This window comes from Leuciscus leuciscus (genome assembly GCF_965113295.1).
Source record: "Leuciscus leuciscus genome assembly, chromosome: 4".
In the NCBI taxonomy this organism is placed as follows: domain Eukaryota; kingdom Metazoa; phylum Chordata; class Actinopteri; order Cypriniformes; family Leuciscidae; genus Leuciscus; species Leuciscus leuciscus.
In genome coordinates, this window is record NC_138728.1 from 12,713,346 (window position 1) to 12,738,629 (window position 25,284).

At 39.2% G+C, this 25,284-nt stretch overlaps 1 protein-coding gene across 1 annotated transcript in view; it reads right to left on the minus strand.

Moving 5' to 3' along the window:
• Positions 1–496: 496 nt before the first annotated feature.
• The window catches only part of plxna4 (plexin A4), a 216,330-nt gene continuing 191,542 nt past the window's right edge, over positions 497–25,284 (minus strand). Inside the window, exons 26-32 of the mRNA XM_082166984.1 lie at positions 23,598–23,701; positions 21,139–21,238; positions 19,526–19,716; positions 16,442–16,611; positions 11,038–11,250; positions 3,837–3,987; positions 497–3,659 (exon numbers count right to left, since the gene is read on the minus strand). Coding sequence (XP_082023110.1) covers positions 3,564–3,659; positions 3,837–3,987; positions 11,038–11,250; positions 16,442–16,611; positions 19,526–19,716; positions 21,139–21,238; positions 23,598–23,701 — 1,025 coding nt within the window. The 3' untranslated portion in view covers positions 497–3,563. The remainder of the gene's footprint in view (positions 3,660–3,836; positions 3,988–11,037; positions 11,251–16,441; positions 16,612–19,525; positions 19,717–21,138; positions 21,239–23,597; positions 23,702–25,284) is intronic.

Consider the following 25,284-nt stretch of genomic DNA (forward strand, 5'->3'; position numbering starts at 1 on the left):
ACGGTTTCTCGTTAACTGAGAAAAGCGATACAGTGCAATGAGATGAAATGTAATAAAGGTGGCAATTGAGCCCTCTGGCACTGAGAGACAGGAGCAGGTTAAAGCCTGAGTCTTTGTTTTTCTGCAAGATGACGGTTGTAAAAATGCTCTAGTGTTATTGAAAAAGGAAAAGAAATAGTAAAGGTCTGGTTGAGAGGGGTGGACATGGAGGTTGAGACCATATCCAATCAGATTAGAGATTGGTGCACATAACTCCAGACGTCTCCTCAGTGTTTTCATAGTATACCAGTGAGCTTCTATTCCTTCATAAACAGCCTTATTGAAGCTAGATTTGGTTTAGTTGGAATAGTTTTATGAATGAAGAACAGGCTTTGTGGGAGCAGGCACTGCTGAGCTCTTTTACCACAATTTCTGTTTCCATGGAAGCAGTGACTTCTCTGACTTCTCCATTGATCAAAGCAAGGTAGAGACACAAAATAAAAGACAAGACTCCATCTTTTTCATAATAAAGTTTATTCTATATTACAAATAGTATTTTGTTCTTGACTGCAAAATAGGAATGCATTATATTTACATACACAGGTATACAATTAATTATAAACAAGTTAGAGAAGCTTGCCTTTCCGCTGGTCTCTCTCTTTTTCTCCACACATCAGGATAACTCTCTATCTTGCATCAAATCTGGAAATATTAAAAAGTCTTTCTGAACAGGTCTCTAACGCCTGTTGTAACACTGAGCTAAAAGGACTTTTTAGTTCTTACAAAATGTTTAAGGTGGAAACTTTATCAGGTATTTTGGACATAAGGGATGGGGGTCGTCCTGTTAAACATACATGAGAGATGGAACATGATACACAGGATCAGAGTCATGAGGGAATCCAGGAACATATCAGTTTTTCAAAACATCGGCTCATTTAAGATCTCTGTGGACTTAATAAATGAGTTCCCTGAAGAAATAATGAAATATCTTTCACTGTCAGTTCTAAAATCATTTGCTAGTTTCCTTATTTATTAGATTTTCTTAAAAAGAAGTAATACCTAACATGATGACAGTGGTATTTTATTATTTATCTCATTAGAATCATTAGCTGGGGGGCAGCTGTGTACCTGAAATCCTGAAATACCTCAACACAATCCTCTGTTTCTAAGCTATGCTGAAAAAATCACTCGAGGGAGCTCAAAGCAATCACATATACAGAGACAATATCCAAAACAACATTAAAAAATAATTTGGTGGAACGCTAATGGAATCCTGAAAACATTAGTTCGCCTCAAAATGATTGAGAATGCACAGAAAAATGCAGCAATATAATATATGGACAGCAATGGAGAAGTACAAATGAACTCATTCAGGGAATCAACTCTTTAGAGTTGCACATTAAAGACGACAACAAATGTAATGTGTTGTGAAGATCCCTAAATAGCATGTTAGGTGTGATTAGACTGGCATGTGATGACGTGGTCACATTTGTTCAGCATGAACATGATCAGTGAACGAGATCTCTCAGATGGACGGCCTTCAAGAAAGGCAATGCAACTGACAAGAAGAGCAAAGGAGTCTTATGAAAGTCGAACAAGAGTTTGGTTTGGTTTAGAAATTCCTAGTAGTATTAGATAAATTGATAGCAAGGCAGTTCATTTCATATCATCCAAATAGATCAGCATGCAAGGGTATATACTATATCTGCTTAAGGGTTTCACCTTAGTCTTATTAGCATCTAACACATTCACAAAACATGGTCATGGCAGTTGAATGGAAGGGCAGGATAAAGGTTCCACCTTAACAGAGGTTGCAATTTTGAAGATGACAGCCACTTTTTTCCATCTCGTTCTTCCAAGCAAAACAAAGAAAAAGAACACATCCACATCATCAATTGCAAGGCTTATTTTTTTCTGTTTTCCTTTTTTCATTTTTTTGAAGTTTAAATTGAAATACATGCGCTGAAAAAGCCAATAAAGCACCCAAGGTGGACCTGGGCTGATTCTCCACACATTCACATCACCACATAGGGTACGCTGTCAATAGGAAAGAGGGGATCAGAGGACAGAGGAAAGGTGGGCAGCTAAATTGTCTCTTTCCCTTTGTCAAAGTTACATCCAATACTTTTTACGTCCTCGTCGAGTCGTGAGGCCCAGGTTGGATTCATATCTCAAGGCTGCCAGCACACTTAAACTGCAGCAAGCCCTTAAACTACATATCGGGACAGAAACAAATATGAGGCTGCAGACAGAGTGTTAGCTTCGTTCTGCAGGTCATAAAACAAACAGTGCCTTGTGTTTGCTTTCTTGGGGGTAATTTATTCGCTTGCTCTTTTTTAAATTGGGCTCCTTTGGTTTTCTGCTGACCAGCTTTGTCCACGTGTGGGTTTTTCTAGAGGCTTCCAGAGTGTTCGTTATGGGTGGGACCCTGTGGCAGTGAACAGTGCAGGCTGCACGTGTGCACTTTCAACGATGCGCCATTTCCCCCCCCTTTAACAGCTAATTCTGAGTAGGATATTTTGTAATTAAAGTCCCCCTACTGGATGTGTGAACTGAGACACCTATTGAACGTGTGCTTTTTTTTGTTGTCAAGATTACTTTGTCCTCTTGCAGCACAGCGTAGGTCCTGGCGACTTCGCTGGAGTACAGAGAGAAGGCGTCACTCTCTGGAAGAGGGGTGTGTGTGTGTGCTTGCTTCTAAGGGGATCAAACCTTGGCTTTTTCTCCAATCATCTAGATAAGAGAGGTTAAATTCAGATGTGCACAAGCCGGATAAATGCCGAAATGAAGGCTGGGGGTGAAGTGGTGAAGATGTGGGTATACCACAAGATGACAGGTCTTGTCTTTCAGTTTCACTGTCAAGTAAGGTCCTGGAAGAGACAAAAGAATCAAAGCACTAACTTGTTGCATCCCGCTACACTCCGAGGATTTTAAATACACCTCACTGTCTTCAAAGTGAGAATAAGCAGTTGAGATCTCCAGGCTTGATTGTTCTCTCATCAAAGCATTTAAATGATCTTGCATGTCCCATAAATCCACGGTCCTCAAGGTGTTTTGTGTCTTTTGAAATTGCCTGAACTGACTGCATTCTTCAGATGCATGCAGTACCAATTTTTTTAATCTTGCGTTTCAGTGTTTAATAAAGGTACTACAATGAATTGGACTCTATATTAGTGCCGTACACTACCCTAGTCATAAAAGTCAGAACAAATTGACACCAAACATTGTGGTTTCTGCTTATCAGCTAAACTTTGAAGGCAACAGAAATGTTTTTTTTTTTTTTTTTCAGTCAGGTAGAAGGATGGAGGATGCAGTGAAGAGGAACTTTTAGGCAGCCACCCCTCTACACAGCAGAGCCAGGTGGCCACCCAGTCTACTGCATCATGGGTAATGTAGTCCTTGGCTCCTCCGTCCACCCTCTAGTTCCCATCTCTACTCTTCTAGGAAGCAGAGCTAATATGATGCAAACGCTTGTTTTTGTGGGAAGATTGCAAAAAGAAGAGATGAGATAGATGGACAGGTCTTCACTCAGGCACGGCTCGGTTTCTGTTGGATCTCCCAGTGCACTCTGGGAAATGTGGTCCTCAGCTCTCCAGGCTCATGAAGGCGACCACCTGCTCCAGTTTATAGGCCAGTCTCTGTTTTCTGGCGCCATCATCCTGCTCTAGCGCAGACACAATCTGCCAGAGAGAGATGAGACATCAGTTACACATGCCTACAAATAACCACATATTCCTCTCATCTGCACTTTCCACTTTCATTTACTTAAATACTACGCATTTAATGGACAGTTAACAATTACATTCAACAAAAAAAATGATTAAAGAATTAAAGAAGTTTGGAAGTGTTCTCCATACCTCTTCTGTATATTTGCCTACGTAAGAGTAGATCTCGCTGAGGGAGCTCATGGTGTTGAACTCATTCATGTGCATGCGAGACTGCTCTGCCAGATATGCGTTCATATCCTGGTCACTGATAGCAGACATCTTACTAATGTCGGAGTAATATCTGTAAAAAAGGCAGAGAAACAGAAATAGCACACAATTTATAACAAATGCTTAGAAAATGGACAGGTGACAGCTTGATGCAGTCTTTTTTATTAATTCATGTTGAATAACATATTTCAGGGTCACTTCTGGCACTGACTAAGAGCTGTCTTGCCCCTTACAATCAGTTCCGCATTTACTTTCTGTGGCAGTACAGCTGCGGCTTACATCAGCGAGTGACTGTGAGTCTTAATGAGCCACTGTCCTTGAAAGTTTTCCAGAGATCAGCAGATTCTATAGGATGCTGGAAATGTTCAATAAATGTGCCCCACACATATGCTGACACTAAACACACTCTAGCACATCCCAAACAAAATGCACACGCATATAAATGCCCACACTTACTGTAGACACGAGCACTGTACCAAAACCACTGCCTACATAGACATAAGCCTTTTATGGCAGCATCCCAACAATCATGGAACCTTATATGTGATTTGGAAAGCTCTACTTAGGCACTCATTTTTTGCATATCAACTTGAAATGGAGTTTGATGTTAGCAGAGGTGTCAAGTAACGAAGTACAAATACTTCGTTACATTACTTAAGTAGAAATTTTGGGTATCTATACTTTACTGGAGTAATTATTTTTCAGACGACTTTTTACTTCTACTCCTTACATTTTCACGCAATTATCTGTACTTTCTACTCCTTACATTTTAAAAATAGCCTCGTTACTCCTAGTTCATTTCGGCTTGTTTTCATTCCGTCTTGTCGTCGTTAAAAAAAAAAAATTTGGCCGGTTAATAGATCTGAGTCCCGCCTCCTGAACACACATCGCTAAACTGATTGGCTTTGTGTTTTCTTTCTTACTTGTGAGAGGCTGTAGTCACATTTGGTTGTGCGAAGCGCCAAAACTTCTCCGAGTCCTAAGGAAACCTAGATGCGGTAAGCGAGGGAGAATCAACAGTTCTGTGCTCAAGAATACGGGGCAAATCGCGTCAAATATTGATTTGGGGACAGACATTTTTACAATATAATGACAATCGTAACATAACACTAACATAATCGTTAGTGTGTGTGTGTGAGCGAGTGAGCGAGAGAGAGAGTGTGAGTGTTGTGTGTGTGTGTGTGAGCGAGAGAGAGAGAGAGAGAGAGAGAGAGAGAGAGAGAGAGAGAGTGTGTGTGTGTGTGTGTGTGTAACTCTACATTATAGGGTCAAAATATCCCCACAAAGATGTCAATATTCGAAATCCTTGTCCTTTTTTTTCTTTTTTTTTTCCAGAAAACAGCTTATAAATCAGACTTTTGTTTTTTGAAAATGTAAAAATGCAGACAGTTTTCTGTAATAGGTAAGGTTAGTCTATAGGGGGGTAGAATACACAGTTTGTTTGTACAGTATAAAAATCATTCTATGGAAAGTCCCCATAAAACATGAAAAAATAACATTGCTTGGTCTGTTGATGGCTGGTCTTGTTGAAATGAGAGGCCTGTTGATCAAATCTTCCCAGTCTCAGCTGGACTGAAAGAAGTTTCAGTGCTCTTAGGACACTGAAAACATGGCTCAGAGGTCACAAGTGACACTTGACAGTATTGCTGTGTGTCGTGTCCAACAGGACAAACTAGACAGTATGGATGTGAAACATATGCCAACAGTTCATTTCTGTTCATTTCTGTTAAATGATTAGTTGACTTAGTTAAAAATGAAAATTCTGTCATCATTTACTCACTCTCGAGTTGTTTCAAACCAGTTTCTTTCTTCTGCTGAACACAAAAGAATATATTTTGAAGAATGTCGATAACACGACAGTTGATGGTAGTTGATGGTAGCCATTGACCTCCATAGTATTTTTACATAGTATTGGTCCATCCACTGTCTGGTTATCGACATTCTTCAAAATATATTCTTTTGTGTTCATCAGAAGAAAGAAATTCATACAGGATTGAAACAGTTTGAGGGTGAGTAAATGATTTTCATTTTTGGGTGAACTATATCCCTTTAATGAAAGATGCAGACATGTGTTTGGCTTCTTCAAAAAGCAAGGAACAAGACAGTATTGCACTATTGCATTGCACTATGAGCGGAGTAAAGTTAAGTCTCTGTTAAACTGTCACCATGTCTTTATTAGTTATTTGTAACATTACAGAATGAATTAATTTACGTATTGTTAAGGTCAATATAGACTAAAAACCTTAATACATTATCCTATTAGTTTCCTGATTCCTCCGCTTATTTAGCTTATTTATTTAGAAAATGTATTTTCTATGGGCATATATATGGCTGAAACAGGTAGCCTAGTGCATCATCCCAAATTTTTCAACATCAACATTTTAATATAATTATAGTCAAATATGGCCTTTAGAAAGTTGTGTTTTTTTGAGGAGCTGGGGTAGTGCACTATATAGGCCCCTGTGGCGCGGCCTAAGCTTTTGTCCTTAATGGCATTTTTTTCCTTACATTACTTTTACTTTTATACTTTAAGTAGTTTTGAAACCAGAACTTTTATACTTTTACTTGAGTAAAAAGCTTGAGTTGATACTTCAACTTCTACAGAAGTCTTTTTAAACCCTGGTATCTATACTTCTACTTGAGTAATGAATGTGAATACTTTTGACACCTCTGGATGTTAGCATGTTGCTAAGCTAATGTCGTGATACTCTAATAAGCTTAAAAAACACATAGCACACAAAAAAATACAAACATTTATTTCCAGAATTGTATTTGTGAATGAAATATGTTAATTATAATCCATATTTCTCTCGCTTGATTTACCACCTTGGATATTTTTCTCTCATCAATGCATTCTGGGATTGCCTTTCCATGAAGGATACATGTGATGCTATGGGGTATCTTATGAGGCAGTATAATTAACATGCCTATCTTTTGGAACAGCCTTCGTGCTTGGTGAGCACCCACGATACCTTAAAATGCTGTCACTGTAGGCAGCTCACTAGGTTTTGGAACGGAGCAACACTGTCTGTTGTCTTTGGGTGGCTGGTGCATGTGAGTGAGTGAAAGAGTGTTGGTGGAGGAAAAGCAATCAGTCACTGTCACCTGCAGCTGCAGAGGCTCTGTCGACTCTTTAATTAAGGCAGGTCATTTACATTTTTAATTCCTGCACCATGCCAACTCCTGGACTCAACACATTCATTGACTAACCAGTGGCATACGTGTCTGTTTCAGGCTCCCGTGAGCACCTTGAGTGGCAGGTACGTGCTGCAATGCACCATGGGGCATCAGTGGAGGAGAATGGCACAGTGTTGAACGAGAGAGATAGAGAGGGGTTATAATCTCCAAGTATGCCTTTCCCAAAGGAATCTATTCTCCAGTGACAGGTACACTCCATAGACGAGTTCACACATTTAAGTTTAGCTCTGCGTCCGCTGCATCCCAAGACTAATGACTGGCAGCTCGCCTGGCACTAATTAATACCACATTTAAATGTCAGCTGTTCGTCAACCAGAACAAGCCCATGCTGATTATTCCCTCGTATCGTGCCTCTAGTGCAAATGGCTAAATACAGAGTTGCTACACTTTCTGACCAATGAATGACCATGACTTTTACAGCAATAATGAACTGGAAATGGCATAAAAAAGATAGTATGATCAACATACACATACATATTTTTTTATATATATATATATATATATATATGAAGAGTTCAGATGCAAAAGCCTCTAAGTGCCATCTGAAATTTTCTTCTAGAATGATCATTTTTATCAAGCTCGTATATTTAAGTTCAGTAATTTCACTTAAATGACAATTAATAGGTCATTTTCATTGCCATTTAAGTGAAATTACTGAACTTAAATATACAAGCTTGCTAAAAATGATCATTCTAGAAGAAAATTTCAGATGGCACTTAGAGGCTTTTGCATCTGAACTCTTCATATATATATATATATATATATATATATATATATATATTTTATAACCTTACGTTGTTCTCAAGGGCACCCTTCTACACCCTCACCAAACGCTGCCTCATTTACCTCTTTCCCCTAAAACAGATAAACCCCTGCATTTATGAAGACATGCAAGGACCAAGGCAGCACTTCACCACCTGTCCTTGACTCACTTGCTCTTCTTGCTGTCTTTTTTTGCTGGGTAATTTTAGCTTGGCCCTATTCATGTGCTCTCCAGTCTCGTATATATGTGCGGGAGAGAGTCTGAGCATGGTGCACATCTATAAATCTCTCTCCTCAAATCATCTGACGAAAGGAAACAGAAGGGTTGTCTCAATCCACACAGATGTGTCACCTCTCAGAATATTACCGAAAACAACTAACTCGGAACAAAGAATGTGTCATTGAGAGTGTGCATTACCTGGTTTAAACGCATAGATGTCAGCACCTTTAATTAAAGTAGGCTTTTCTCACCTCGACAGGCATGTTTTAGCATGATCTCAGTCCTTAAAGATGTGTAACACATTATCTAATGCATGAAAATGAGCTTTCTCCCCATCTCAGCTCTTTTGTAGTGAATGTGAGCTGGCAGCGTGATTACGGTTTTATCATTTCCCCATCACACTCATCTGCCAGCCACCTATCTCCGCCAGAAGCTTCTAATATCTCACGGCAAATAAACGCGCTAGTCTGAGGGTCAGCGTGCGTGAGCAGAGACATATGGCACTGATGAGTTTTATCAGTGTTGTTTGTTTACTGTACGGTACAGGGTTCCGAGGACCGAAAACAAAAACGGAAACGAATGAAATTTTAACAGAAAACTAAATCGTTTAAACGTTCTGAACATAAAACATCGTGTTTTTGGTTTCATGAGGCTTATTTGAAATTACCGTTAAACGGTTAATAATATCGATCTGTTTAGGATTTTAATTTGGCAGTCAACCAATCATGAATTCAAATAGTAGGGCCTATGCAAATGTGACGTTGACGCATCCATAGATGAGTGAAATACCCGTCAAGTCATCCTATAAGTCGCAAAGTAATGTGCTGGTATTAGCTGTTGGATCGCAGGAGTTTGTCCGAGGATATGTTACCATGGCAGGTTATATCCTGCGTGGGGTGTTTTGAAACCAGCAAAATCGCAGGTTAGTGTACAACCACTACTATTCAGGATTTCCCCCCCAAAAAATATTAAACACCTTGTTGTCAAAAGTTAGTATTGTGGCTTTATGTATGGTCAGACGCTTGCGTGTGTCGTTATATTATAATTCTTTTCCAAAATCAAGCTCAAATGGTTTTTGACCAGCGAATGTCGGAGATTTGTCTTTTGTCCATCATTAGAGCGGCTGCATCTGTGGCAGTAAGTGCATTGCATTACATTTGTATCAACTTTCAGGTTACAAAGGTTATTTTAGCTTTGTGGGCGCTCAGTTTTTACAGTTATTTAATATATTTGGCAAAAACCTTGTGTTATAAAAGACAAAGTGTTATGCACATGCTGTATTGGCTATGACTAGACGGCAAATACCAGACTTAGACACTCTTCTCCAATCCCCAATTACATAAAAAAAACATTAGCCTTTACACACAGTATTTATTCAAAGAACCAGTTTTTTTATTTACCCTTGCACTGCAAACAAGCAGAGACAGTCTCCAAAATGTGTGCAGCACTTTATTTACGATTGAGGCCGGTGGAGCTACTGTATGAGGTTTAGCCAACAGTTTGAGGATCCACTCGAGTTACAAGGTTTGGTCACAAGCTCTTAGGATAAAGTTCAATCCAGGCTCTGGTATAAAGGAAAAGGCAAAAAAAAAAAAAAAAAAAAAAAAAAAAATGTATTAACCGGTATTTTTTCTAATCAAACCGTTTTCGAAATGATAATGTTACAGAAGGAACGCATGAACAGAAACGTTAAAATACCGATTCTGCTCGGAGTGAACCAATTTTTTTTCTTTTTCTCGTTTTTAAGCCCTGCCTTTGTAGACCAGCGCTGTGCAACAGCTTTTTGACAGTCATTTCATGTACAAAGATGGAATTCCTTAATTCTCTACCCATGATTCTCTTTTCTTGGCATTGTTGAAAATAGTGCCTCTCACCCAGAGGATTGTGGGAAAAGCAGAAAAGTTAGTCTCTCTCACCAAACAGTGACTAATTGCTCTGGTGCAGTGTTGGATAGACCCAGATGATCTACTGAACTACAATAGAGCTGCAATTCATCATCCTGGAGTTCCACAACACACTTCAGTCTGATTACCAGCAGCTACACACACACACACACACACACACACACACACACACACACACACACACACACACACACACACACACACACACACACACACACACACACACACACACACACACACACACACACACACACACACACACAATACCTGCAGGACATAATAAATGTTTTGGCTCTTATTCATAACAATACCCACACAAACACAGTATCTTTGCATCTCCTCTGATAAACATTTTTCTCAAGTGCACACCAGTGTTGGGGGTAACGCATTACAACTAACGCAAGTTACGTAATCAGATTACTTTTTTCAAAGAACTAGTAAAGTAATACATTATTTTTAAATTTACAATAAAATATCTGAGTTACTCACTTTATGTATTTAATCTCACTTTATTTAATCACCTATTTATGTCTTTGCTGCTGGCCTTCGATGATCCAATTCAACCATAGGAATAAGCAAAAATGACTTTAGATAAACATTATGTTTGTTTTATTTTATTGCTGAAGTAAGAGTGTTGAATTTGAATTATTTTGTGATTCAGAATGGCAGCACAGCCTGTTTGTAATGCATTACTTTTAAAAGTAACTTTCCTCAACACTGGTGCATGCACACACACACACACACACACACACACACACACACACACACACACACACACACACACACACACACACACACACACACACACACACACACACACACACACACTAAAGCAGTTTCTTCTTGTTTCTACCTGATCGCTTTACACAGAGACTTTAAATTCATGCAAACCACAAGTTTACAGCTTTAAGTTTACTCTTTCTGATATGGGTTTGTCAGGCTGTGGTGGTCTTCGGGTTTGGCTGTTCAGTCACTTATAAGATTGTGACTGTGTATAAGATTTTTTCTTTCTAGATCTTGCAAACATTTTCTTGCTCACCTTTCCACCCAGCTCTTGTAGCTGGGAATGTCCTTGGCGTACAGCAGCTTGTTAGATGGGGAGTCTTTGCCCAGGCGGTGCTCTGACGTCGAGCACGAATCCATGAAGGTTTGAGCCACCACAGACAGACAGGCGTCCGTGATGCTGCTCTTATGGATGTCGAACACAAACTGGGGGTTCTTGATCACGTTCACCCAAAACCGTAGAGGTAGACTGTGGAGAGCAAGGGATGTGGTTTAGTGCTATTCTTTTATTTTGAAAAGACCTTTTAATCCATAAAAACAGTTTTTGAACAGGAATCAGTGGCTTTATGAAACCTCAGGCTGCTTTTAATGCTTATAAGTTATTTAAATATATATTGAATAGATAATGGAATGATATTGTTAAATGAAATCATTTTAATTTAGATGTGCAGATCCAGTTTTTCTATCTTGGAATGGGTTTATGAGCACTTATGCCAGGCTTTTACTGATATATCTCATATTAGTTTGTTTGTATCTGTGCGCTGCCCTGCAATCGTGCACCTGTCTAAAACAATAAATGTATACAAGGCTACTTTATACTCCGGCCACTTTGTGCTAAAGTGAAATCAACTTAGCCTAGACCCTAGGTGTATGTGCGAATGCGCGTCTCGTGTGTCACAGATGGTGTTTAGTCTGGGACTTTGTGTGCTTGTTTCTGAGACTGCAGAGTTCTCATTAGTTTTCAAGATGGCTTTGGTTTTGTCTTAGATAACAAAAACTGAGGAGAGGACATGAGGGAATAAGAAAGGACACTGCAGTGAAATGGATGCAGAGTTTCACATCAAAGTGAAAGAGAGAGAGAGAAAACCGTCAACAAAAGCTTTTCCATAGAAGCCCCTTCTCTGTTGCCATCTGAATTCATTTAACAATAACAACTGCACCAAAGAGGATTTAGGGAGCAAACCATGTATTATGACTCCCAATTTAATCAGACAGAATCAACTGGGATTATCTGCATTCTATCAAAAGGATATCAATGCTGTAACAACGAGACGACACCCTCATAAACCTGCCACAGCTGGCCTCTGTCAAGATTATGTTCTCTGTACAGGACAAAAAGCAGGACGTGACTAAAGCGCCATACTTTAGAGAGAGCTCTCAGTCAGTGGAGAGAGTGAGTGGATCAGGAGATGGGAATGATGTCTGGATGGACTAGATCCCAGCTAAATATAGAACTCAGCTCAACGCAGCTCTCTCTGGGAAAAGCCTCATATTCTACTGTCAGTCTTTTTGGGTTTCTTCTGTCTGTTTTTTCGTGTAAAGGTAGAAAGATTTGTAACGTGTGGGATGGTTCTGATGTACTAGGGAACAACATAGAACTAAAAATAATGTCTTGTATAAAACTCAAGGTTCAAAAAAATATTTTAGTCCCCTGACAACTTTTAGTTGTTTAGTGATATTTATCTAGAAACGAGTCTAGATAATCTTGTAACTTCACCAATTAATTGACTATTTGTTCATGCAACCCAACCCCCACTAGTCTATTTTGAAAATATGTACTTTTGCACATCCTTACTTACAATACCCATTTATCTGTCTGGACATGGAAGAGTGTTGAGTCTGATAATGTAACGGTGCGCTCACAATGACAGTTGGAGGTCACCGAGTCACTGTAATGTTGTTTTTTTGTATGGATTACAGCAGTATGTAACCATATTGGGAGGTGAATCACACTTTCATTGGTAGTCACTGCAATCCGTCACTTAGAATTTGCATAGGTGAACTCTGCTTAACTTTGTTGCATTGTCACTTATGTCAAATTTCCACCTCATCGAAAAGAATGACGTTCAGTCATTCTTTCACTGAAAATCACTGTTAGTGTGAGCATCCTGCAATAGAATTTATTCTGTTCATCTGCATTTAGTACTTTCTCAACTAAGAGTTAATTTAGCCCAGCCAAACAACCTGCTTTGATTATCTGCATCTGCATTGACAGCTTCTACTCTGTACCGCCCAACCCTCGCCCAGTCACAAGACTGACAATAACATGATGGATGATTCACACGAGTCTCGTCCATCAGCAATCCATCTCTGCCTGGCTTTGGTTAAAGATCTGATGCTTAAGGCATCCTTTGATGCATTTGAAAAAGTGATTTGTAACAAACTGGGGAATCCATCATTTAGGTTGTGATTTGCTTGAATAAATTATTTTGGGTTTGATAAAAGTCAGTCTAGATGTTCATGAGATTCACCCACGTGAATCAGATAACTGTGCAAATGGTCACAATTCTGTTTGAAAAATTCTTTCAGCTCTTTAAAAAGGTTCAAATGTGCTTGGTTCAAGTAGATGAATGATTTTGTGCTGCAATACCTGATTTGGGTGGTCTAGACTGTTATTCTCGCTACTAATATTAAAGAAGTGTTTGTGTAGGACACACTTAAATAAGAGGATAAGGAAGAGACTTGGACATCTTAAGATGCCATCTGGATTGATTGTCATCTGGATCTAGAAATGTCTCTTTTGCAAAATCAATCAAAATGAGAAACCCCTTAGTACACCCTACACAAATACACCAAAATCCCATTCAGAACAATAATAATTGGTAAAGAGAATCGATAAGCAAATGCTAACAGGCTGTAAACAAAAGAATGATTATGGCTGTGCTTTCATAGCCTAAAGCATTTAGCTTTAAAGTGTTAAAATCCTCTACAGACAGCAAATATGCCCCACACACAGCATTGGCCCAATTAATGGCCTGTGTGTTGCCAGCAGTACATCTAGCCACATAGATAAAGCTGAGCCTGTTGTTTTGTGTACAATATCTGAAAATAGAGCTATTTCGTTCTCTGTGAGAGACATTAGTTGTCAGCAAAAGCTGGGTAGCAGTGCATTAGTTCTGTAGAAGACCCTCTCACGCACATTAAAAAATATCAGAGACACCAGAATGGCATCGGGATGTCATGCCTGGCAATGAGTGCGAGATGATAAATCGCTATTTAACGTTCCACTCTTTGTGAGAACGATTCCATTAATGTGTAATGCAAGAGTGACCCTCTGTGCTCTCCAAAAACACTTAACACTCTCAAATGGCCCTGAAACACACTGCGGGGGGAGATGGGGGAAATTAGGTCTATAAAACAGAGTAAATAGGGGACTTTACCCACCGCCTCCCTGGCGTGCCCTCACATCAATATCATCACTTCATCCCCCACAGCCCCTTTGGGGTGGTGCGTGATGGGACGCTGGCAGAGGCTAATGATAGATTACCACTCATTAAATGTAGTGCCAAGCTTTCCTTTCCCCTCTCATCCACTCCACCCTCTCATCTCATCCCCTCTTCCTTTCTCACTGGAGCTGCTAGTTGTTTATTTAACCCCCACAACCCCCTTCCACCATGGGGACGTGGCTTTAAATTGGTTGGGTGAAATTAATTTGGAAACGAGTGTTATTAATTTCTCTCATACTCATTGTCCACGGTAACATCAGCTACATCAGGGAAGGGATATCAAGATGTCTGCTCGTATGGGTCTGACTGTTATTATAGTTTTACATATATACATACAGTGGTGGTCAAAATTGATGGCACCCCTGATAAATATGATAAAAAATGGCTGTAAAAAATAAATCTGCATTGTTTATCCTTTTGATCTTTCATTAAAAAAATTCTCCAAAATCTAACCTTTCATTGAAGTAAAATAATTGAAAGTGGGGGGGGAAATCACATTATAAAATAAATGTTTTTCTCCAAAACACGCTGGCCATAATTGTTGGCACCCTGTTATTAAATACTTTTTGCAATCTCCTTTTGCCAAGATAAAAGATCTGAGTTTTCTCCTATAATGCCTGATGAGTTTGGAGAATAACTGACAAGAGATCAGAGACCATTCCTCCATACAGAATCTCTCCAGATCCTTCAGATTCCCAGATCCATGGAAGATGGAAGATCCAACCAAGGCCCATTATAAGATTTCTAGCAGAGGCTGTCAGGTTTTGATTTTGTATCTGTTTCTATTTGCTAGAATCCATAATACCATGTATCTGAACAAGAAGTCCAGGACCTCCAGCAAATAAATAGGCCCACAACATATAAGATCCAGCAGTGTATTTAACCGTAGGCATGGGGTACTCTTCATCCCTGTTTGCACCAAACACATCTGGTGGGTTTGCTGGCAAAAAGCTCTTTTTTTAGTTTCATCTGACCACAGAATCCGGTCCCTTTTGAAGATCCAGTCGTGTCTGACAACTGAATATGCTGTAGTTTGTTTTTGGAGGAGTGAGGAGGATTTTTCTTGAAACCCTCCCAAACAACATGTGGGGATGTAGGGGTTGTTTGATAATTTTTTTTAGGCTTTCTGTCCCCCAAGACTCAAGTAATCTCTGCAATTCTCCATCTGTGATCCTTGAAGAGTCTTTTGCCACTCAAACTTTCCTCCTCACTGTGGATTAAGACAATATAGACACATGTCCTCTTCCTGGCATATTCGTAACATCTTTAGTTGATTATAACTTCTTAATTATTTCCCTGATGGTCAAAATGGGGATTTTCAATTCTTTAGCTATTTTCTTACAGTCACTTTCTATTTTGTGAAGCTCAACAATCTTTTGCTGCAAATCAGAACTATATTCTTTGGTTTTACTCATTGTGATGGATGATTCAGGGAATTTGGCCTTTGTGTTTCCTCATATTTAAACTCCTGTGAAACAAGAAGTCATAGCTGGACAATTTCATGTTCCTAGTCACCCTGGTGTGCTAATAAAGGTAAATATTAATGGGAATATACTTCAGAGATATTTTTCTCATAAAAAAAATTCTAGGGGTGCCACCAATTGTGGCCGACGTGTTTTGGAGAAAAACATTTATTTCATAATGTGATTTACCCCCCAATTTCAATTATTTTACTTCAATGAAAGGTTAGATTTTTGCAAATTTTTTGAAGGAAAGATCAAAAGGATAAACAATGCAGATTTATTTTTTACAGCCATTTTTTATCATATTTATCAGGGGTGCCATCAATTTTGACCACCACTGTACATATATGTATATGAAGAGTTCAGATGCAAAAGCCTCTAAATGCCATCTGAAATTTTCTTATAGAATGATCATTTTTATCAAGCTTGTATATTTAAATTCAATAATTTCACTTAAATGGCAATGAAGATTACCTATTGTCATTTAAGTGAAATTACTGAACTTAAATATACAAGCTTGATAAAAATGATCATTCTATAAGAAAATTTCAGATGGCATTTAGAGGCTTTTGCATCTGAACTCTTCATATGTAAAACTATAATAACAGTCAGACAATTTATATATATATATATATATATATATATATATATATATATATATATATATATATATATAAAAAATGTTTTTATATTAATTTATACAAATTTTAGAATACAATAATGATTATGAATTTATGTTTAGACAACTTACCAGTTGCTCTTCCATGTGTGTCTGACGTGCGGGTCGTGAATGCTGTGCTTGTCGGCCTGCTCATCCAGGAAGTCAAACATGTACTTGATAGCAAGAGGAAGGGCACTTCCTCTGTGTGCTGTGCTGAAGATGGTCTCAAACAGGTCATCCACAAACTTCTGTAGAGTGCCCTGAGGAACCACAAAGAATGGAGAAGAGGGTTCATTTTCATCCATCCCATCCCATCCTCTCTGTCCCTATATGCTTTGATTAAATGACTTAAACAAACTGGTGTTGTCAGTATTACAGAGACTATATGATATTATATATATATGATATTCATTAGGGCTGGGCAAAAAAATCGATTTTTCGATTAATCGTTTTTTAAAATGTGGTCGATTCAAAATCGATTCTCAAACGCCAAGAATCGATTTTTTTCCATCTTTATGTATTAGTTTTCCTCCACTGTTCATAGGCTTGCAAACTCAATTTTATAGCTAATGCTGTGAGATTTTATGGTAGTTTTATCTAAATCATAAAATAACCTCAATTAGTGCTGCACGTTTAATCATATCGCAATCGCTATGATGACAAGCCTATACGCAATTAGGCTATATGACCAAAATGCTGCCAAAATGCTGTCATGACTGTGACAGAAAAACTTGCGATGATATCGTGCGTGCGCACAAGACAGCACAGAATAGAATTATCTTTCGCGCTTGAACGAAGAACACACACAATTATGCCAAAATGTATTTTTGTCGAGTATCTTTATAACATAAGAGCAGTCTTATGACGAACGTGAAGAGTTGTGCCTCGTGAGAGAATGAGTCCGCGTGTGAGTTCCGCGTCTCTGTCAACAGCGGCTGGTCTTAAAGGGACAGTACACTGTAGCCACTAATTATCTCTGTCATTTAAGTTAATCAAAGAACAAAGAGAACAGAGAAAAACACTCACTGCTCTTGAATAAAGAACTTTTGTAACTTTGATTAGTCAATATATAATTTATAATTAATGCAACACAGACTGTTTGATCATTTTATTCAATTTCTGTATGGCCTAGCTGTTAGACAGGAAGGGCACATATTATATTATATGCAACGTTTTTATATGTTGGTTTATGTGAGGATTGTTAACCTGTTTGATCAAGACATGCGACTGTTCTGACTTGTCCAATTTTCAGCATCAATTTTTCATCTTGCATCAAAATCCTGTCTATTCATTGTATGCATTTGAAATATAGAGTTGGGTTCTGTTTTAATGTACCCAAGTGTACCTAAAATAAAAAGAGTTTAATATACAGGTTTGTAGCTCTTAATTTCTTTTTATTAATTAAACACTTGAAAACTTGTTCACTTTTTTTTCTTTTCTTTTTCTTTTTTTAATAAATATAGGATTTGTATTTAATATTCATTGAGTGAGTCGAATCGAAATTAATTTAGAATCGAAATTGGAAAAATCGAATCGAAATTCGAATCGAGAATCGAAATCGAATCGAATTAGAGCTTGCGAATCGAAATCGAATCGAATTGTAACATCTGAATCGATACCCAGCCCTAATATTCATATATGAGTCTTCCTGATATTTAGTAATGACAACAGCTATCTGTGTTTATGTAAGTGTTTTTGGCCAGCTGTCAGTAATCTCACCAATGAAACCAGCATTCCTGAATCAAGCTCTTTGATAGTGAAAGTGTTACTTTGAAGTTCACCTTTAATATCACGTAACGGAAGCGATTCTACCTAAGCTGCTTTGTGAGGATGGATTAACGTCCAACCCGCACCATTGACCCTAATTTGATTTAATGGCGGTGAGTCTAAGAAGGAGAGAAGACGACAGAATCTAATCCACTTGTAATGAAAGAACTGATAGGATGCATGGAAGAGTGAGTGAGAGAGAGAGGAAAAAGAAAGAGTATCAAAAAGCGCCGCCCGTATCTTGCAGCCAGCACCGGCTTCACGTCCGGATGAGGTGTGCACAAGGCACAGCACACACAATCCTATTTCCGTTTGAGCAGACGGCAAGAGTCGGCGAGGAAGAAGAAAAAATCCCGTTAGCTGACAATCACAACAATAATTCTACTGTGTCCCAGATCCATGACAGCTTATCTTTTCCCTATGAAGATGAAAATACATATTTCTCACTCGCGCCCTGTATCAACGCGGAGACAGCTGCAGGAGGCTGGCGACAGGGATGACTGCAAGGGTTCTGGCAGGTGTCACCCTGTGTGACGACTGACATCATCATTAGTCGCCCAGAAAGCAAAGTGGCTATTTGCAGGCGTTTGAAATGTACCTGGTCATTACAGCACACTTAAAAGCATGCTATCAGACACAGGCTGGCAGTCAGAGAAGCATTAAACTTCAAGTGATCTCGTTCCAGACAGGTGAGGAAAGAACATTTGTGAAAATGCAAACAGAAAGAGGGGAAAATAGAGAGGAAGAACGATTAAATAAAGCCTGGCATAATGGAGGGAGATGAAAAAAGGTAAAGCTCAACCATCCTCAGAGACACTGATAGACCGAATGTGAAAGGCGTCAGCACCCCAGGCAGATCACTGGTATTTATTGCAGGGGTGAAAGCCAAACAGTCAATTACAGTGCCGTCACACCAATCATTTTTCACCAAGAAAGATGGTGTCTGTGATAAACTGGTTATTTCACAGAAATAATCCATCTAAAAATATGACATACAGTCTGCAAGCGCAGTAGGGTAATCACCAGGGCATTTGTGCATGTGTGTGTTGGAAAAAAAGTCTTGTGTCATTCCTGCTCGGTTACATCAGGAATATTCCTTGGTGGTCAGAATCACAGACACACATACAGTTCTGCAGGAAGCAGATTTACTTCCCAGTACTTTCATTTCCCAGCATTAGCCCTAAAGAAAACATGGACAGGGCACTTCACATCCAAGTTTAACCATCTGTTTACTAGCTCTGCAGAAAATTCTAAGTGAAACTAATGGAGAAGACACACCAACTGCAGTTTGGAGCAAATAGCATAAACATGAACCATTTGACACTGTGGCCTCATTCTAGAAGGTTTATATGTTAATAGAAAGGATAAGATGCATTGACAACATCGACAAATGCCGGCAAAGCTTACCTTGGTGGCCAACAGCCTGGTCAGGTAGATCTCAGAAACCATCTTGCTGCCACGGTCTCCCTCCTTCTGGTCTCCATGCTCATGGTTCTTTACCAGATGCCACACCTTAACGCCGCTCTCCAGGTCAGGTGTGATCATGGGTGTGCGGGAACGGAGGCTGTCCGGACTGCCCGTGTACTTGATCATGTTTTCTGTTGGAGGGAAAAGACAAAGACCCATCAGATGGCGGTTCCTCGATCTTCCTCTGCTGACAAATGTCCCGTGCAGCTGTTCATATCTGTTCCTATCTGTACAAAACACATTGCCTTTTGTTGTGCAGTACTGGACATTGGATATTAATCATTTAGAACACATGGATGCTTAATTTTTTATCCCTTTCTCTCTTCCATGCTTTCTCTCAGGTGGACGTGCGCGTTCGCTCACTTTGGCGGACACAAAATCGAACAGGTGTCAGGGCAGATGAAATATTCATGCTTCAGCCAATAGGGAGAGATCAGCCATGACATTTAAAAAAAACACAGAACTCGATGAATGTTTACACAGCGTGAAAAAAAATTGATTGGCAAAGGCCTGATTTGGTAAGATAAAAAACGGTTCACAGTGGCAGATGCAACAGAAATCAATCTCTCCAGGGGAAAGAGACAGAGAGAGAGAGAGAAGAGGAAAAGGAAACTGATAAAGAAAGACAAAAACACCTTCAGAAAAAGACAGACAGGAAGGGATGACAAATAAGATAAAAGGAATTAGAAAGGAATGTGAGTGTGCATATATTTGCATTCACTGTTACAACATTCACACTACCTCAGAATACTTTATACAAGTTGTCAATCATAAACACTAACTGTGTGAACCTAGCCTATACTTGGTGGAGATTTGATTAATAATGCAGCCTCACAAAGATCACTTTCTTTTCACGATATCTTTCCATCATACCCAGACGGTTCAAAAGGGGTCTTTTGCTCGCCCTGTTTGAAGAACCTCCATGTCGTTTGAAGGTAATTCGGAAAGAGTGAAGTGATGTGTGGCATTTTATTTTCTTGTCTTTCCCATCTGTCACACTCCCTATCTCTCTTCTTTATGGCTCATTTAGAGTGCAGGGAAGTATATGGAGATGAGATTATATTAATGGTCTATTTGATGTGTAGGGGGAGTGCTTGGACGGGCCTGAGCTTTGATCTTGAGCTTTATCATACCCAATCGTACAAGGGACTGATGGCGGGCGAATGACAGGGACGGATTCAGAGTCTCAGGAGGAAAGTCAAGTGCAAAGAGACTCATTTTCTCTGCTTTTACCTTTGTATGCTGCCTGAATATCTCGGCTCTCTCCATGTAATTCCGTTTGAGCTTCGTTCCTGTTCCCTTTTGTGAGCGGCTGAGATGCTACACATTTAACTTATGCTTTTCTCTTACCTCCCTATGAGATGACAAAACTATTTTTTAAACTCCTTTACTTTTCTTCGTGCAGCTTAGGTGGAATGTTACCCTGCCCTGCTTTAGAAACTTTAGTCAGTAAATTATTAATGTTTTATATTTGGTGTGCTATGTGTTTTGTTTTGGAGATATGAATGCATTCTAAAATAAGAAAAGGAATAAAGGAGTTGACAAACACAAACCATATTTGCTAGCAGAGGTTCTGGAGACAGTAGAGTTGTTTACAGAGTTGTATGCGGTGACCTGCTTTGGAACGAGAGCTACCACAGCATTATCAGACACCTGCAGACAGAAACAAAGATTATCATAGACAGCTTACAAAAAACACAATATATCTACAATTCAGACCTCTTTAAAAATAGTTGTAAACAAGTATGATGTCTTCAGCATCATAATGGTTGGGTTTGGGTTATTGGTCAAACTCATCAATTTCTCAGGTAAATGTTTAACTGCATGAATGAGGACAAGATGGGATAATCTGCTTCCATTTCAATAAGTCTTTTCTGGTGGGATGGGCCTGGCTATTTAACTATATGCCTCAGCAACTGCTAAGCACAGTAAGCCTTAGCAAGCCAAATTCAATTAACACGTGGGGGCCTCTACTCCCCAACTAGACACCCCTCCATCTACATAATTTGCTATTGGAATACCTGCGGCACTTACAGGGTTAATTGAGGTGACTTTGTAGATCTAGATGGTGTGGGCTCAGAACTGCACAGGGACATGAAACCAGGGAGGGAGGGAGAATATGGGCTTTACAGACCATTAGGACATTATTCTTACACCCTTAACCTCTTTTCTCCCAGGACTAAATCTACGTGAGGCCGTCTTCGTTTACTGCTGCGGATAGCTGTCCAAACTTCAATGGAATCAAAACAGACCTCAGTGTACACCTCAGTGTAGATGAATGTCTGTGTGAAAGACAAGGGCTATATTTCCCTGAAAAGGGGCTTTTTAGAAAACAGCAGATATTTTATCTTTTATCTTTCCTCTGCGAGCAAGTTTACGCTTTAAGAGAGTCTCTGTGATAGCATTCAGACACATCAGATATCTGAGATGGGGCTTATACAACCCCAATGTGAAGCTTCCCAAGGAGACATCAAAGGATTAATGTCAGAGCCTGATGCATTTTGTAGCACCTTGATTTGGAGTAAAGTATCAAAGATGACTTGAGATATACATTAGAAATGCACAGAGGATGCTTCTTGACAGACATATCAGCACTTTATGCCTTTTTACATTGTGTACTACACTAAACTTGGGAATTTGTGGCATTAGAGAGGAAGGAATGAAAGTAAGTCAGTCAAGAACATGTATGTGGTACAAGGACAGAAATGAAGAATTGGAATATGGTACAGGGGTTCACGGGATGTCTATTCCCCCTCTTCAGCAACTCTAACAGGCTTAGGGTGTCTGATAGCTTTTTTGTCAAGGATAGCATGCCCTCCCCGACTGAAAATGAATTAACTTCTGTCTTCATTATCTCATCTCCGATTCCAATCAACAGCTAATCCATCCTGCCGCTTGCAGCCCTGCACCCATGCGCCGCCCCGTGACATTTAATTTAAGTACTGTGCAGACTCCTCTCTCTCAAAAAGCTCATTTGGAAGGCGGCTTATGAAGGAAATTATTTACACCGTAATGAAGCGCCGCCTGTCTCCTATCCAGCCAAAACAGCCCCGCCCAGCCTAACAGATAGTCTGGGGTTCTTCACACTTTAAGTGTTTATATAATTGCAGATAGACAGGTTTTATCAGTCCCCTGCTGAGACAGCATTGCCATACCTGACCTCTGAAACTCAATGGTCCCTGTCCACCACGTAAGAGATCTGTCAGTCAGACTCTGTATTCGAAATGACCTGGAAGTGCCTTGACTGAACTCTATTATAGAGGTCAATGAGGGCAAAAGGGTCCTTGATAAGGCTGAGATGCAATGAATGTTAATAGTGTGCATGTTTCCCTAAACAAGATCAACTAAGACGCACAAACCAAAAGCAATTAGCATCATAGAAACCTTTTCTCTGCTCAGCTTTTTTTTTTTTTACTAATCACCTTATAAAGGTTCCTTGTTACATCTGAGACAAACATTAATAGAGCATTACACTTCTGAGCCTCATAAAACACATTCATCTCACATTCAAATCTCTTTGTTCCAGTATTAGTTCCTCTGTCAGAATCTGCGCTATTATTGAAAGCCCACGCTAAAACTCACATCACACAGAGAGCTGTTTATCAAAAGTCATTAGCTAGATCATCTAACCCGGGTGTCAGACAACAGCTCCACCTGCACCTGCATCCCACTGCTGTCAGATTAAATGTACTGGGACATCTGGAGATGCTGCTTTAAATAGAAAACAGCAATGCTCATCCTCCTTCTGATTTAAGGTAGATTTCATAGGCTTAAATCCTTTGTGATGGCAGACGGTTTGAGTAGAAAACAGCCAACACCAAAGCCTCTTTGATAATCTTTCTCACAAGAAAAGGGATGGTAGAGACTATAGAAAGAAAAGAGAATGCAGATTTCTACCGCTCTGAAGCATTCATGTCTTGGACCTCTAACTGTATGACTAACCTGCATATTGAACGCCCCATTACAGGAGTGAGTTTACCTAGAAGTGAATAGTCCACACACAAGATCTTACCTGGTAATGAGACAACATGTTGAGTCTTTTCCAGTCAGCTTCGATCTTTGTGGTAACATCCTCATCCTGAAGGATGACTCGTACCACTCTGCCTTGACGCCACTCTGCAACGAGATAACACAAAGAAGTTAAATCCAACGTTTAATACAGTAATATTGAAAGTGCAGCAGAACCAATTCAATTCAATTCACGTTTATGTGCATGTCACTTTTCACAATAGAGATCATTTCAACCCATTTTTACAGAAAGTGCATAATTCAATGATACAATGTCATTTGGCCCTAGTGAAAAAGATATTTTGCATTAAATCATTCTCTTTTTTAAAGAGATTATCTTAGAGTTGTCCGTTAAATTGAGATTTTTAACACAAAAACTACATACAGCTACTTTACAAAACAAGTTTTTTTTCCTTATTTAAATATTTTCAGTGCATTAAGCCACTAAGCTTCCGGACTCAAGCAGACACTAGACAATTTTATGCATATCTTAGTGTTAGTACAAAAACTTCTTGTGGTGATAAATATGCGGGTATTTATAGCATATAGTAATCTTAAAATTGATTCTCTTTCTTCAGCTTTGAAAAAAAAAGTGGAGCTCAAAACCACACCTTTTAACTTAAGACGGAAACAGAAAAGAGGAAAGGGATAAAGTCTATACTAAGAGAGAGGAGGAGAAAGAAATGAAAGCGAGAGAGAAAATAAGGGTACATGAAGAAGCATTTGAGAAAGAGAGGAAGGAAAGGTAAATTAATCTCTTCTGCCCTTTGTTAGAGAGCTGGGCCTTCGTGGCCAGTGGATCGATGGGCGTCGATGGGCGTGATTACAGCCACTGCTGAAAGCCACTTCCTTTTTTATCTGTAGTGGGTCGAGCATCTTGTGCCCAAACGGCCCTGATCGACCACGTTAAGCCTCCTGCTGAGCTTGCTCTTATTGTAGTTACTGAACTAGAGATGCACAACAAAATGCGAAGATATTCTCCCACCCTCCCCTCAGCACACACCAGCCACTGTCTGCAGCCTCAGCAAAAACAGCAATGTAAACTGTGATGAGATGGATATCAGTGCTGAATAAAATAAACATATCCCTTTGTAATGTGATGTACGGAAAACATGGCCAGGAACAAGAGAGACGTCTTTCTTGTTCTTTTGTTTTGGACTCCCCTCTGCTAAAAATAAATGTATGATTGGAACGCTAGAGGAGTGAGGCCTCTTCACACCGCCTGCTGCTAACTTTTGCTCTGATCCTAACCAGAGAAGCAAAACTGCAATCACAAGCAGGATGATGAAACATGTCTCTGGGTGATGAGAATAACTTCAAATCTCCAGGAGACGCCAGACCATTGTTTTATATCTCACAACAGTACTGTCTATAAACATGCAAATGAGCCTAGGCTCGAAGTGCAAACAGAAGAGTAAACAGAGAGAAGAATAAAAAACTAAAAGAAAGAAATAAACTAAAAGAAGAAGAGAAACAGAAACAAAGAGAACAGAAACTAAAATCAAAAACAAAAAGAACAAAAGACAAAAAAAGAAAAAATTAAGAAACAATAAGAGAAGTTTTTGAAAACAAACAAAAAGGAAAAGAAAAACAAAAAACAGACTAAAATAAGAAAGCGAATAAAAGGAAAAGGGACGGAAAATAAATTAAAATAAGGTTACACTTTATTTTAAGGTGATGTAGTTACATTG